General features: G+C 49.3%; 1 protein-coding gene across 1 annotated transcript; it reads right to left on the bottom strand.

Annotated features, from left to right (window-relative positions):
- Window positions 1-12707: 12707 nt before the first annotated feature.
- LOC121081789 (E3 ubiquitin-protein ligase RBBP6-like) lies at window positions 12708-16019 on the bottom strand. The gene is made up of 3 exons (XM_040581016.1): window positions 15854-16019; window positions 13525-13624; window positions 12708-12753 (listed from the first exon to the last, which is right to left on the bottom strand). Exons 1-3 carry the CDS (start codon window positions 16017-16019, stop codon window positions 12708-12710), a joined length of 312 nt encoding a protein of 103 aa, XP_040436950.1.
- Window positions 16020-16501: the final 482 nt, after the last annotated feature.

A 16501-nucleotide genomic window follows, 5' to 3' on the forward strand; every position in this document is an offset into this window, starting at 1 on the left:
TCCTGGCAGCCGTGTTGGGCTGGGCAGGCACAGCCTGTGCTGGGGCTGTGGCCCGGCTGAGGGGACCTGTGGCCGGCCGTGGGGTGAGGGATGCCCCTTGGGCTGGCACAGGGGTGTCTGCTGCCTGCTGGCTGCCCGGGGGTTCTGTGGGGAGGTTCCAGCCCCCTGCTGTGCCAGGCCCCGGGGCAGCTGGAGTCAGGCCTGGCCGGGGCAGCCCTGGGGGTGAGCTGAGAGCTAAGGAGGGAAAGAGGCGCCGGCAGGTGCCCCGGGCACAGGCACCGGGCACCCCGACTCGCAGAGCCCCCTGGAGCCGCCCCGGCATCTGTAGGTCCTGCAGGAATAGGGCTAGCGTGTTTTTCTGCTGACTCCGACAGGGCTCTGGCTACACCTGTCCTGCTGAGGGACTGGGAACATGCAGCTGCCTGGGAGAGTCACCAGCCAGAGTATGAGTGCTCCAGCCTTGTTTCCCTTGCTGGAAAACACTTCATTTTTAAATACGGCCTCTCAGCGGCGAGATCCAGGCAGTCGGGATTGCTTCCTGTCGGGAGCACGCTGGTGACTGGAGGCTGCTGCCTTCAGTGGCAGAGCTGGACGTTTCTCCTCGCTGACAGGATTAAGTTATAAAGAATCGCTCGGAGAGGCTGCAGCTAAAGCAGTGATTAACCTGACCTATTGAATAAGCTCAGTAAGGGGTGGCAAGCTTTCTGAGGCACCTGGGCTATACCAATTGATGAGGTTAGTAGGGTAACGGTGTGTTGCCTTCAAGACCATACAGCACAGAGAATAAATGAAGGTCTATAACAACAAGTAGAGTACAGGTGCCCCAGGAAAGTTCAGCTGAAGTTCACCAGGTTGTTGACCACCAACGATCTCTAAAGACCCCAAGAAAGGCCCCCAGGAACAAAGTGACATATGCAAGTGCCTTATGCATATGTAAATAATTTTGAGGAAGTAGTTAGTGCAAAGTACATCTTCCCATCTGAACATGCTCAGAAAGGACCCTGAGGGGCTGGATATTGAACGGGGTGGAGTGCGTTGATGGGTCATGGCATGTTTTTTTTCCTTCTCACACAAAATTACTTTTGTTTTGTGGGTAAGCAAAACTGCATATTGCAATGTGTTTCCTTGATTGGTAGTTCTTGCATAACACGTGGGATCTCCAAACCTGCAAACCTGTTCTGCAAACGTGTTATGCAGTTTAAACCCTGGTGCCTGAAAACCCCAACAAGGACACATGCCTGGAATAAGGGTTCGCAAGTCTGGGGTATGCCATGGTTCTATTCCACGATTCACAACAAATCGTTTACCAACAATTCCTGAGTGGAGTGTTCTGATGGGGTGGGGGACTTATTCCCATGTTTCAACTCTGTTATCTAGTTTGGACAAAAATGTTTAAGGCACCAAGGCCATACCCCATTTATTAGCCAGTTGAATATGCCAGCCTGGGGATAACATGACTTTCTATTTGTGGTGTATGGATTCACCGTGGGGTCTCACTACATACTAGTTCCCCCCTTTGCAAGGGGCACAGATCCCCTGCCCAGTAGGCAGCTCGTTGAGGGGCCCACCAGGACCTTCTCTGCCAAGCTTCTTTCCAGCAAGGTGGCCCCTGCCTGTGCTTGTTCCTCCTGGGCTTGCTCCTCCCCAGGGGCCGGAGCTGGCACTTGTTGGACCTCATGAGGTTCCTGCTGGCCCCTTTCTCCAGCCCAGCCCGGTCCCCACCTGCCAGCACAACCAGTGTGGTACCAGACACCCCCACCCCCCATTCTGTGGGTGCCAGCAGTGCCCAATGCCAGACCATCCCCACTGGGTTCAGGCACTGAGGGTGATGCAGCCCCAGCTGAGGGATGGATGGATGAGCTCCACAGATAGATCCATGGATAGAGGAAAGATTTAACATTTCAGATGAGGGGGCAGGCCAGGGGGGTCCCAGCCCTGCACCCCACCAGCCGCTCACTGGCAGGGGAACCCATTGCTCTTGTGGGAGCAGCGCTGCCACCACGGGGGCTTGCAGAAACGGACACAATGGAGCCGGCAGTGGCATCTCCACCAAGCCTTTGGGCAGCCCCACAGCTGGGAGCAGCCCTCCTGCAGGCACAATCCTGCCCAGCACGGTCCTGAGGCTGCCTGCCCACGTGCCCTGCCCACGTGGATATGGTGCCGGGGACTGGGGTCTGCTGGGGTGCTCCTGCCCGGCCCCACGTGGATGGTGCTGCCCAGGCCCATGGAGCTGATTCTGTCTGGAGTCATGGGGCTCCTCTTCCTCATCCCCATTGGGCTCCTTCTGCCCACCTGCGCAGAGCTGCTTCTGCTTGGCCCCGTGTCCTCCCCTTGGTCTTTGTCCCCATCTGCCATCTTCTCCATGTGCGCATCTGTCCCCAGCAGCTCCACTCTAAGGCCCTGGGGAAACCCTCTGGGCTCCAGCAGCCCTGGATAGAGCTGCTCCTCTTTCCTGCTGCTCCTCTTTCCTGGCGGGGGGGGAGGGAGACAGCTGTGGGGTGGTGGTGTGCGTGGTGTGTGTCCCACTACAGACCGCCTCTTGCCACTTGGCCATCATTACTTGCAGAAATTTTTGGTACTGCCTGGTCACTATGAGGGTGCCCTGGACGATGCAGATGAGCTCCCCAGTGAGGTTCTGTGTGACCGTGGCCGTGGCTGAGGGGCTGCCGGGGGTGGCTGCACATCAATGGGGCTCTACACCAGCACCCGCCACTGCCCAGAGCCCTCCCTCCCGCTGGGTGCGGGGAGAGGGGTGTGGAGAAGAGCCCTTGGGGCTCTCTTCTCGAGGACAGGGAACAAGGATGCAGCTCCAGGCTGTGGGCTGCGGGCTGCAGCAGGGCAGGTGAGGCACAGCTGCAGAGCGCACAGGGCAGACCCGTGGGGCAGCGCTCCTCCAGGGGTTGTCCTCACCAAGCCCTCTGCAATCCTCCATGTCTGATGGCTCTGCAGCAGGTTTTTGAACTTTTTCCACTTGAGGAGCTCTGCTGCAGCGAGGAGGGCTTCCCTGGAGGCCTGCAGAACAGCAGAAACTGGGAGGTGGCACCATGGCCTGGGGAAGGAGACCTGGCATCTCCCTGCCTTTTCCTTTCTTCCTGGGGTCATCCTGCCCTTAGGAAGCTGGGAGGTACCCTGGCCCAAACATCTCAGGTTTTCATCCGTACATCACTGCTTAGCTTTGGAATCTGTGCCTTGGCCACGCTGTGGATTTGGTCGCTCATGTGAAAGATGAGAGGGAACAAGCCCACTTCCACTTTTGTCTTCACCTGCCTCTTGTTTTTCCTCACCACAGTCTTCATTAGGTCTCTGAAGAGGCTGATGGAGAGCTCTCTCAGCTCGCCGAAGCCCTGGCAGAGAGAAGCAGAGTAGGACTCGCGTCCTTGTAGGTAGCTGTCCCCGACCAGCGCCTGCCTGCCCACGAGGCTTGGGCTCCCCCATCAGCCTTACCGCAGCAAAGAGGGGCAGGAGCTTCTCCATCAGCTGGACAGCGATGGGGCTGGCCTTTGTCTTCTTCAGGTGACCCACGACGTTTCGTGCGACCGCCGGGGACTTCATCTTGATATATCCACAGTGCACATCACACCAGTGTCTCCGCTCGTGTGACTATGTCCTCAAACTGCTGTTTTTTCTCACCACTGGCCAGTACTCACCCCATTGATGACACAGCCAATGAACACACCAACCACTTTCACAGTGAGCCTGTCAGTAGCACCTTATCGTTCCTGGCGATCACCTTCACCTCCACCAAAGGCCCTCATGGGCAGCAGAGACACCACTGTCAGCAACCTCTTTTCTTGTCAGGGCTGTGCTTCCCAGTCGTGTTTCTCTCTGCTGTTGAGGACAGCAGCGTTTGCTCATGTTCTTGGCATCCAGTTTCAGCTTTAAGATTCCAGGTGCCATCCCCTCGGCCTTGTCTGCTGCTGCTGATCGTTTCCCAGTAAGGGACAGACCTTACGCACTGCAGGTGCTGCAAACTGTGCCTTGCACAAAGGCACAAAATCTGTCTACAGCGCTGTCTGGGGTGCCCTCTACCCTGCCCTGGTGAGGCTGCATCTGGAGTGCTCTATCCAGTTCTGGAATTCCTAGTTCAAGAGAGATGGGGAACTACTGGAGCAGGTCCAGTGTATGGATCCAAACATGAGGGGACCTGGAGCATCTCTCTTAGGAGTAAAGGCTGGGAGCTGGACCTGTTTACCCTGGTTTTCACCCTGCCCTGGTAGCCATGTGAAAGACATCAGAAAAGTTTTGCTACCTGCTTTCTGTGTTGAGAAATTTAAGTTCTCCCTTTTGCATTCGTACAGAGCCCAAATGCTCCGTGGAAACCTCCAGCCACAGCTCCCCCAGAGAAGGTGTCAAGAAGGATTTCTCTTGCTGGATCTCACCTTGCCCTGGTGCCTATGTGCAGGACACCACAAAAGTTTGGCTACCTGCTTTCTGTGTTCAAAAATTTAAGAGCTCATTTTCGCACTCGTACAGAGCCCAAATGCTCCACTGAAATATCCAGCCACAGCTCCGCCACATAAGGTGCCACGGAAGAATTCTCTTGCTGTTTCTTACCCTGCCCTCCTAGCCATCGAAAGGCACACCGCAAAAGTTCTGCTACCAGCTCTCTGTACTGAGAAGACTGGCCACTCACCTTTGCACTCATGCAGAACCCCAAAACACGTTGGCAAAGTGCAGCAGTGCTCTCCTGGAGAAGGTGCCAGGCAGGAATTCTCTTGCTGCTTCTCACCCTGCCCTGGCAGCCATGTGAGGCACAGCACAAAAGTTCTGCTCCCTGCTTTCTCTGGTCAGAAAATTGACCCAACACTTCTGCACTCATGCAGAGCCAAAAAAGTACATCTTGGGCAAGTGCAGCACTGCTCCCCTGGAGAAGGTATTTAGTGGCTTTATTACTTTTGCTACAGAAAGGAGGCGATACAGCTGGTCCGGGGAAAGGAGAAAGCCGACAGCTTAAAACAGGCAGGGGAAGGCAGGGCGGTTAGGACTGCCTTTATGGAGTTCGGCGCTGTTCGCGTAGGCACATACACCTTTTGGCGCGTCAGTGAGTGTAGGGAGTAGGGTTATGACACTGGCTGCATGTGCACAAACTCGTGCTCTCCGTTATCTATGGGTTGCTTTTATGGCGTGTAGAAACTAGGTTGCAAAATTGAGCCTTGGAGTCCAGAACGAGGCAGCACTGTATTTGCGGGAATCCAAGTAGTGTCTTCTCTCCCCAGAGCCACACCTCACTTGTCCCCCTTCAAACCTTGCAGCCGGTCACTTGGTTCACATGTTATCAGAGAATACCAAACAGGTGCAAGAACATGCTGGTACCTACTCCCTGTGAGAGCTTGTTCAGCACTGCTGTCTTTCTCAGCTGCTGGTCAGCCAAGACGACTGCCTCTGTGTGTGACAGCTGGCATTCCAGCGGTGACCTCTGCACGCCGCACAGACAAAAATAGGTGTGAAAGTTCACTGAGAAAGCTCTATGGACATCTTTAATGACTGTGAGCTAGAGAAAAGAAAATTTCACATTCAGAATTCCAGGCTTCCCTTGAATATGGAAGGGCTTTGCAACATTGCCATGTAACCTCTGTATTTCACCCCAAGAGAAACAATTCTTACTAGGAGCGTTCATGTCTTTGTCACATAAATGCCAAGGTAAAAACCCTAAAAGGTTCAGTAACACCAGAAGCGCCCCACAACCTTACCCATTTTGTTGGGCAGTTCTTTCTATCGTGGCCAGGTTTTCCACAACGCAAGCAAATGTTCGATGGTGGAGGTGGATCCCAGGGGTCTTTCATGTAACTAGAAAAAGAAAAAAAAAAAAGGAAAACGTATGCATGTATCTTTCTTCTTAAAACAAACATCTCTACAATGTTCCCATAACCTTCAAAGAACATACCTGACACTTCCTTGACTGGGTTGTATTCACAGCAAGACTGTACCATCATAGCCTGTACCTTATCCTCTGGTAGCATTGTCTTCAGCCAGGTTGTCAGTCTGTTTAACAGGTACTGATTATTTGACATTCACGTTAGGCTACAAATAGGCTCTCTTTGTACCTTACATAAAGACTTGTGTAACCAATCCAATTTTCTTCCAAGTAGACTGAAGCTATGTGTAGAAAAAAGTACACCAGCCAGCATTTTGAAGCTGGCCTTTAAGCTCCAGACTGGTTGAAGAAGCTAGCCACGGTACATTTAACTGAGATGCATGCAAGTAGCATTATTTATGTTTTGCAGCATTAAAAGGACACACAACTTCAGAGTCCTGGCAGTTGGATTTGCTTGCTGAAATTCAGCTTCAGACCCAGAAGCACTAAAAGGAATCAAGCTTTTAATAATCCCTTAGCAAGGGATTTAAGAATTTTCTGTTGGTACTGGATTTTCTGTTGGTTTTTGTCTGCCCACAAGCTCTGCTTCTGGCCAGGAAAAGGAGTCCTTAACAGCAGCTATTGCCAAGTGCAGTGGAACTGCAGGTCCAACACGTACTCAGAAGCTGCTCTTTGTTGATCTTAAATGATTCCAAAACCATCCTCAGCACTCCTTTTCAAAACAATCGCCCTTTGACACCCAAAAGGAAACCTTTGGGATCAACGTGTCCCCAGGGAGGGCTTGACACAAAACCTCTGCGCAGACCTGCTGCCCTGTGATGCCTGCCAGCAGAGCTGGTGACGTGAGTGCTCCTTCCCTGTCTCCGTTGAGGATACTAAGGTTAGCAAAGCCCTCCTGTTTGTCTTGTTGACAGGCGTGCTCAGCCTGAAAGGCGGTGAGGGAGCGCTAACAGGCGGCCCTGCCAGCCGGCCTGAAGGGCAGGGGGGATGTGAAAAGCAGCTTGGGGCCGCCTGAGAACTAGCACAGGCATCGAGGGAGGGAACGCGCGGGAGCAGGGTGTTCTCTCGCTTTCACTCGCTGGGAATGTGCAATCCATTCCTTCCCCCGGAATCTCTCACCTCTAAGTGAGAGACAGTCAACGTTTTAACTAATGTTTTACAAAATGCCTCTTTGTAAATACCTACACATACATACACATACATGTTCTGTTAAAGTAGCAAAGAGTATGTTTACCAGCAAAGAAGTACCTGAATTTTGAGAAATTTTGAAGACTTTTTGATGGCCATCTGAATTGTGGACCGCATCATCTGATTTGTGGACCCCATTTTAAACTCTATTTAAGGAAAAGGAGGTATGGGAATGATACCACTATGGAAATAGACAGTTAGGTGCAGGAGCGGGCTGGAAACTAGGACCATGCGTGGCAATCAGTTAGCTGAGGGGAATGTGCTCGAGCTTGTCTGGACAATAATTAACATGATGAGGCATGTTTACAGAGCACAGGGGGGTGGGAGACGGATGGCGCCAAGGAAAGGTAACACCTTGCTGTTAATTGCTGGTAGTTAACCACCAATCAGGGATTGCCTAGTATGCAAGGCTTAGCTTCAAGAACCAATCTGTTTAAAACGCGCAGCTTCTGAAAGTCTATAAAACCTCGTGCTTCTGTACAATAAACTGACATTTGCTTGCATCAAGCTGCGTCCCGTCTCTTCATTCGCCGCAAATTGGTGACCCCGACGTGATGCGTTTAAGGATCTAACGTGAAGGGCTCTCGAATCGCCTGTCTGAGCGACATGCAGTGAATCCCACAGAACTTTGAATGATCTGCTGAAAGGAAGCAGGAGCCGGCTGAAATCCCTCCGGAGTTGAGAGGTGAGCTGTGGGAAATCCGTAACGGGGAATCAGGCTTCGTCCCCAGAAAGAGACGTATATGGACTCATGAAGGGTCTTCTAGTCAGATCAGGGAGTCTGTGCCTCAGTTTCCTCAAATGGTGACCCCTATGGTGGTGTTCCGAAGCCTTGGAAGAATAAGGATGGAAAAAAGACAGCTCGTGGAAGAGGACTGCGTTCCGGAGGAGACGGCTTGGCTGAACGATTGTCTTGCTGTCTGGACCAGGTGGACAACCTAAACCCCGAGGATAACACCTGCATTCATCGAGACAGGTGAGCAGCCAAGAAACTTTAGAGACTTTGAAAGAATGAAAGTGTGTACAGACAGCAGCCAATTGTATGATGCTGCTGCGGAGGGGAGCTCCGTGTCGGGAATGCATTTAGCATCTTGGTGGCAAATTCTGACTACTCTTTGCCAAGTGTGGACTAATTCTACTAACGGTGCTAAACCAGAGGAAGCTGTAAATTCCACCGACAGCGCGACTCTTCTCAAGACACCATCAGCGATGGCGATTCCGTCCACACCTCCTCTGCCCCCAAAGCTTCTGTCACTGATTGCAGCGACCCTCACAACACAGGACCAAGCACAGGAACAGGACAACTCAGACAATGATTTTATTGACACTGATAAACCTTTTGATCCAGGTCCTATAGATCTGGAAAAGGAGCTAGACCTTTCCCCCACCCCCTTGTCTCTCTGGATGCATTGATTGTATTTTTGGGGAGGGTGAAAGGGAGTCTGAGGGATTGGTGGCAGGAATGCAAGTGGGAAACACTTCAGTGATGGGTTTTGGGAGTCGCTATGGCATGTTTAGTATTTGTCAGACAAATCAACCTCCAGAGTGGCAGCCTGTGCAATACGAGGCTGTTAAAGAGTTAAGCAAAGCAGTGCGGGAAGGGAGGATTCATAATACATTTGCTATGTCCCTTCTTGAAGTGATGGCAGAGCCTTATACACTCACACTGCATGATTGGAAGTCATTGCTTTGTATGGTACTAACTGATACAGTATATGATGTGGTTATTTGATTTTTGTGAGATATGTGTAGTGGCCTTGATTGAAAACCTTAATCGGGGAATTGCTGTTAACTATGAGCAGTTGGCTGGAGCACATAATTGTGCCGATTCTGTGACTCAGGCAAGGTATCCCAGGGACAACTGTTTGCAAATGAATGAGATGGCTATTAAGGCAGTCCGGATGCAGGAGTCTTGCCACAGTCTTGCAGGGTCCTAGAGAGTCACTAACTTTAATACTAACTTGATTGATTGGCTTCAGAATATTTTGTAGCAAGTCGAACATCAGGAAGCTCAAGGGTTGCTTTTAAAACAACTAGCTGTGATAATGCCAATGAAAATTGTAAACGGGCAACTTTCACAATCGCAACCCCAACATGTGTCAAATGATTGTAACGCAGAACTCACAGCAGACTGTAACTCTCAGGCTGAGTTCTGGAATGCAGCATAACAGATTTTTGCTTCTCTAATCTCTTCTGTAAGAATAGTACACGCTTTTAACTTGCTTAGTAAATTAGGCTGCTAGCTTGCTAAACAAAGTAATACTACAAATACTGTTCTTTTTTTTCCTTTTTTTTCTGGCTTATTAACAGATGTTGATTCTGTCCATCATATGTTGCTACAGAACCGAGTTGCTATTGATTTTTATTATTAGCACAGGGACACAAGTGTGAAGACTTTGATAGGATGTGTTACGTGAATCTGAGTGACCACTGTGAATTAATTTACAAAAGTATACAAAACTCAAAAGACTTAAAACAAAGATCTGCAGCAGAGCCAGGGGCGGGGTGCCTTTGGTCTCTTCTCATGGCTGGGAAACTTTGGGCCATGACTCAAAAGTATTACAGGATTTATTATAATTATCTTTAACCACCTTATTGATGTTTGCCTTATGTCTCCCATGCCTTTTTTTTCCTGTATTCAGTGTTCAGTTGATTGTAACATAAAGCTACACACACGCTTTGCCTCGTTGCAATTAAGCAAAAAAGGGGAGGATAGAGAATGTCTGAAGAGAGAGATAGGAGAGGAAACTGGAGAATTATTTGACCTAACAAGAGATGAGAGAACAGCTGGGTATTGTGAAGGAGAATAGGAAAGATAAACATGGCTATCTAGTGTTTAATAGGTGTCTGCATGCTTGTAGAGATACATAGCTATGTAACTGCATGAATGATTCCTGCCCTGAGCCTGGTGGCGCATACAGCTGCGGTTTGTGTCCGGGCTCAGAGATGTAAATAGGGGCTTCTCTGTTATGGTAAAAGTGTTTCTCTTTGCATAAAAAAGAGGGAATGAAGGGAATGACCCCAGAGGTATGTTCAGAGAAGGCATGCTATGTTTCGAACTTTTTGACTGAACCAGTTCTTGTTTGGTGTGCCCTTCCACCTATGTATAATGTTAATCCAAAAGAAGATGATACTGTTTACACTTTGAATGTCGATAATTGTCTTTCTGTAGATGTTAATGTAGTAGGAGGCTATGATGGGAACGTGTCGCAGCGGTTCTTCTCTTATCCGGAGTAACAGCAGGGAAAGCATTAAAGAGTTACATCACCTTGTTTGGTAGGCAGTTCAGAATGTGGGTCAAAATTGCCACTGCTTTTTGTTGTTGGTTCAGGGACATGGCTGTGAGGATTTTGATGGTATGTGCTGCGTGGATTTTAGGCGCCCCATTGCAGCAACATGTTATCAAAATCTGAGAAAATGTCAGCCTTTTTTGGCATCCATTCATTCAATTGGCAGTATTTTTGTTTGCTATTGCCTTGGTTGCTGTCATGTTTGCAAGGGCCCTGCAGAACATGGCAAACCTGGTACTAGCTGTTCAAAAACAAAAAGGGGAAATTGTAAAATTGTACAGAACAGAGACAGTGGGTTATTTTGACACTGATAATATGTCTCAGTTGGTTTTTTATTTGTTCTATTACTTATACCTTGTTTTTACTCGTTCGGTTTCAAAGGTTCTTTTTGCGCAACAGGAAGGGGGAGATGCAGGAGGGGGCTGGAAACTAGGACCATGCGCGGCGGTCAGTTAGCTGAGGGGAATGTGCTCGAGCTTGTCTAGACAACAATTAACATGATGAGGCATGTTTACAGAGCACAGGGGGGTGGGAGACGGATGGCACCAAGGATGGCGCCAAGGAAAGGTAACACCTTGGGGTTAATTGCTGGTAGTTAACCACCAATCGGGGATTGCCTAGTATGCAAGGCTTAGCTTCAAGAACCAATCTGTTTAAAACGCGCCGCTTCTGAAAGTGTATAAAAACTCATGCTTCTGTACAATAAATTGACATTTGCTTGCATCAAGCTGCGTCCCGTCTCTTCATTCGCCGCAGTTAGGCATTTCACAGGAGTCAGAAAATGGTGCATCAGCCACAGCTGGTGACTACCAGCTCCAATATTTTGAAGATTAGGAAACTATTTCAAAAACTTGTTGACAAGTCTTTCCTAGAATTGTAATGCTCTTTCTAAGAAATCATTTGCGCAGTGCATTGCAAGAGTTGAAAAGCCCCTCATTCTTCTTCCTTGCAAAAAAAAAAGAAAAAAACTGTTTACAGTTCTCTTCCTCTTCATTGTACTCCTCATTGTCATCTTCACCACTGTAGATGACAGTGGTGAAGACGTTAATCAGTGCAGAGCGTGTTGGTCTTAAAATATTCTCTTGAATTCTGCGTGATTATTTATGATGGGCTGGATGCAGAATCCCTTCCTGGAGACCCCGTTGCAATGGGGCATCTACAGCAAAGAACATTCTATTTATTTTGTTAGGAGGGAACTAGAACATGAAATCCAGATTCAGACCAGCAGGCACAGTTTTTAAATCATTTTCAGGCTGAAGGAACACTTAAATGGACAGATTATGCCTTTTAGGAAAACTTGTCTGTGGTGGCTGGCAAAAACACTTCTTCCAGCTACAGAAAATCTGAAAAAAGATGGACATGACCTCCTCTGAACGGACAGGGGAGGCACTGCTGATTCAAGCCTTTAGATAGCATACAAAGCATGACTAACCCCTGATTTCTCATTTTTATAAAAAAAGGAGTAATCTAAGGAGTTCTATAAAAAAGAAAGAAATGTTGTGGTTTATCTGTTTTTAAGCTTTTTGTGAGCTTTCCCAATCTTAATGGCTGTCCATTGCACGTTTAGTTAGAGCTCACAAAACAGAAGCTACTCTGTGTAGCTGTGCCCTCAGCCCTCTGCACTACTGGCTTCTGCAGAAGCAGCAAAGGTACAAAGAAAAAAAACCAAAACTCCATTGGTGAGGGGTGTGTGTATTTACTTGACACAATGTTATTATTGTCCAAGGAGTTGCATTTTAAAGACTGATCTTCAGTTTTTGAAAATCACAGGCGGTCTTTACACTGCAGCACATTGAAAATGTCACAGAGGTACCTTGGTGCCAAGAACCCAGCTCATCAGAGTGGTGGGCTTCTCCTCTGCCTCATTTAACCTGCTACCTAATAGACCTTGTGCTGGCCAAGTTCCGTGGTTCCCAGTGATGATCTCAGATTGACTTAAGTCATCCAACCAGAAATGGAGGATATATTGACAAGACAGCACTAAGCATCCCGATCTAAATTAACCCCCCAAACAAGGCCATGCTTAGCAGCACAGTGCTGTGGCATCTAGAAACTCTTGGTAGTGCTGGGAAGCACTAATATGCCCAAAGCTTACAGGACAGCCACATACATGCAGGGGGGTTTGCTTGCAGATGCTTCATGGGTACTAGGATGCTGCTGTACTGTTTGTTTGAGACACGCTGAAACTCGCCGGTATACTTTATTTATTGAGAACTAACATTAGAAAGACACGGCAAAACCACAAGTCAGTAATATCTACTCATGGTGGAGGAGAGGTCTGTCTTGAAGAAGCCTTGAAAACATGACCATTCAAACCATGCTGATGCAGCTGATACAGAACTGGACTGTACGAATACATCGATGACAGCAACAATGCTGTAGTCAGGCTTACATTTGAATATCTGCAATTGTAATCAGATTCTCTGTCCTCCATAAATCTGAGGAATACAGCAGTAATACCTGGAGCACAGAGAGCAGCTTAGGGTGAAATCAGACTTAGAAAGGTAACTACCAACATTTGGGAATGTGCTCAACTGCTTTCTGAGCTTCAGGTTTGGAAAAGATCAACTGTTCCTTCACCGTCCTGGCACAAAAGGCAATATGCTTTAGGACGTTGCTCTTTTTCTCTTGCCCAACACAGGCATTGTCTTTAGGAATCTAATAGGAATCACTTAAGAATGAAACTTCTTTTTGCACGGTTTGCCAGCTGGCCACTCTCAGTCTTTCCTCTGGAGACAGTATGCAGCCCCGCCACCCCCACCCCTCTGGGGTGTAAGAATACCCTGCCCCCCCGCCCCCAAACAAAGGAAGCAGGCAAACACGGAGACTCGGACTGCTGGCAGATGGGAACAAATCACCAGTTCACACTGCAATGTGTCTCTCCGTTTACTCTAAAAGCAATACAAGCAAAAGCATACAATAAGGAATCTCTCTGCTTAGAGGAAACAGGATGGAGAACTTGACTCTCAGAAAAACCAACCCCAAGAACAAACTCAATTCAAACATCAGAACAGCTACCACTGTTGGAGTTTGAATGCCACGTCCCAGCGGGCTGAAAAATCTAAGTCTGCTTTGGGACAGATACCTTCAAATCTGCCCTGTCACAACACAATTTAACAGCAGCTTTAACAAGAAAGATACAACCGGAATGCCTCCGTAAACCAACAGCCACAAAGAAGGTGAACACACTGAAACCCCTCCCACAGGACACAACGCGTTATGGCTACTTACCCAAGGTCTGTCTTGCCGGTAGCTTTAACTCCTCTAACAGGGACTCTCCTAACAGTTACCGATGAGTGCCTTGGAATCAGGGCATTGTCATCTGTGTATTCTGGAAACAACATCAATACAGAGAAAGCATCAGTCAGTTCGTAAGAGTGATATTAACATGTCGTGACGTAGCACTTCAGGGAACCCCTTTACAGATAGAAAAGCAACATTTTACACACAGCGTCATGCTTTTATCATCTCCACACACTCACGGCACCTTTCCAGAAATCTTCAGGTCTGATAGTCAAACACAAGCAGCAAAATCTTTTCCATTTGTTTTGAATCGTTTCAATGCCAACAGCAAAATGGTCTCTAAAGTCACTAAAGCAGTGTCTGCTACAACATGAGGGTCTTTCCTGATCTAACTTTCATTGCTTTTGCTCCTGTTAGCTTACAAAACCCTAGAACATGTCTCTATAATAGCGAGCACGGAAGAGGACACCCCCACCCCGCCTCCCACCTTTTCAAACACATCCCAACCATCCATTTTGCCTTCCCACCATCTTCAAAAAGAGTCCAACATCTCTTTTTTTCCCCCCCAGTGATGTGTAAAATCCTGTTTACTTTTAGCTTCTATTAGCATTGCTTCTATTACGAGATTTCCGTGATCACGCGGCCCGGAAAAATCTGAACAATTGGCCATCTTCACTCAGGGTTCACTGAAGGGTCTTTCCAAGATCATGTCAACATTTAGTCAGGACTCCTGCACCAAGTTATAAAACCCACGACCATATCTCCACAGGGAAGATCTCCAAGAACCCCCTTTAGGCAGGACATCCTGGCCGAGTTCTTTCCTTCATCTTCTGAAGGTGACTTTAAGCACGTAGATGCTGTTCAATAAAAACGGAAATTCACCGTTATGTATAAAACCCCAAAATCTGGCATACACATAAATGACACCGAAATGTATTCCTTAGCTTTGCTCTGACAACCGCTGGGGGATTTTTGCATTTCCACAGGGAAAACACCCTTACAGAAGTTCCAGTAAGTATCTGTGTCACAACCTGTACGTCTGCCTCTACCTGCATGTCTGTCTCTACCGCTGTATATGACACGCGATCCCGTAACACCCCCAAGACCCCTAACACCCTGCTGTTAAGTCTGCTCACAGATACTCTCCTGAACATACTTTACCCATCTGTAGGTAAACAGCGTGTTTAGGTCCAACCACTTAAAAGGCTGGGGCCAAAGTTACAGTTACCACAGCAGGCATGTCATTCTGTTTCAGTTTTAATACATCAAACAGGGAGAGGAAAAAATCCTGTGAGTACACATTGTAAAGACAAGACTGTTGTGGGAATGTCACAGAACCACAGGAAAAAAGAAAAAAAAACCCAACCGATAAAATTTGAATGTTTAAGGAATGGAGATGGTTTCCAAGTCTTTGTATTTCTGACAAGTCATATTCCAAAGTCTTCAATCACATGCAAGCTTTGCCAGACGGTAGATTACCAAGCTGAAACAGCACGCTAAGTAATACAAAACCATTACCGTCTCTGAGAATCAAGCACCATTTCTCAGATTCAAAAGAACTTAGGGCTTCTCTAAGAACATTTTTAGGTATATTCACCATAACTGATCTGCCATAAAACTTCAGTACTGCCCAGACACCGTCTAACACGCAGTACCACGACAAAAATGCACCGTTTGAAAGAAACGAAGAAATGATGCTCAATAGCATCTGAATGAAAATGTCTTAGGTGCAGGAAAGAAGCTGTATTGGCAAGAAATGCCAAGTATACTTTAGACAGAACGCTCGTCTGCAAGATGGCTTTCCAGGGTCTGCATAGATTCTCACTCACAGATACACTCTTGATCCCAAACGTTGCTACTGAGCAGTTTCTGCAGCAGCCAAGCACCACTTTTCCAATGCGGTGGAGTAAAAGTAGCTGAAGACAAATTTCAGTCACCAAACCCACTTTTTTTTCCCCTTTAAATTAGCCATCCACTCCTTTTCTATCACGTTCAGCCTTCTCTGCCGGCTTTCAAAGAAATCTGGCAGGTTTGTGATGACAAGGCGTTGTCCCACATTCCCTTCTCGTTTTACCTAGAAGGGCTCCCAGAAACCAAACCTCTTCCACGCGCGGTGTCGCACACGGACCCCGTACGCTGCTGTGCCTGGCTGCGCACACAGCCCTGACGGCAGCTGCCAGCGCACAACCACGGAAGAGCAGCTCTGAGGCCCCAGCACAAGTCACCGCTGCCGGCCGCGGCCCAACCGCCTCACTGGGCGCCTGCGCCGCCGCCAGCCGGCCGGTCCCCGGTCCCTGCGCCCACCGCCCCCACGCACCTTCCATGGTCTGGGCGTTGGTGACCTGCAGGTCGCAGCGGGTCGCCTTCAGCCTCTCGCGGCCCATGATCTGGCGCTTGAGGTCGCGCAGGGAGATGTGGGGGCCGTGAAAGGTGACCACATCAGAGCTCAGCCTGGAGGAGAACTTGTAGTGGACACACGACATGGCCGGGGGCCAGGCGGTGCCCGCTCCGCGATGGCACCTCACGCAGCAGCTGGCCTCGCGGCCCCCACAGCAGGTCAGGGCCCACCGAGGGGCTGGGGCCAGCAGCGCGGGCTGAGCCCGCCGGCTCCTCCTCGCAGCCCCCGGTGGGAGGACGATGGCGACAGGCCCTGGCTCGGCCTCCGCTCCCTCCTCGCACCAGCGCTGCCAGGCCAAGCTGCTCGCTATGGCAACCCGGGCGGCTCCGCATTGTGACAGAGGGGCTCAGGGGGCCACTCAGCGCCCCTGGGGGAGGGGCCTTCATCAGCCCCGCCCGGGCCGCCGGTGTCCCTGCTGTCCCCCAGCCTGTCACCGCCCCGTGCCCTGTCACACTCCAGGGCTGCGGTGTCCCTCCTGTCACCCCCTGGGGCCTTCACCACCCAGCGTCACCTGTCAGCCCCTGTGCCTCTGGTGGCTCTCCCAACGGCCCTGGGCACATCACCGCC

This window comes from Falco naumanni, assembly GCF_017639655.2.
Source record: "Falco naumanni isolate bFalNau1 chromosome 7 unlocalized genomic scaffold, bFalNau1.pat SUPER_7_unloc_3, whole genome shotgun sequence".
In the NCBI taxonomy this organism is placed as follows: domain Eukaryota; kingdom Metazoa; phylum Chordata; class Aves; order Falconiformes; family Falconidae; genus Falco; species Falco naumanni.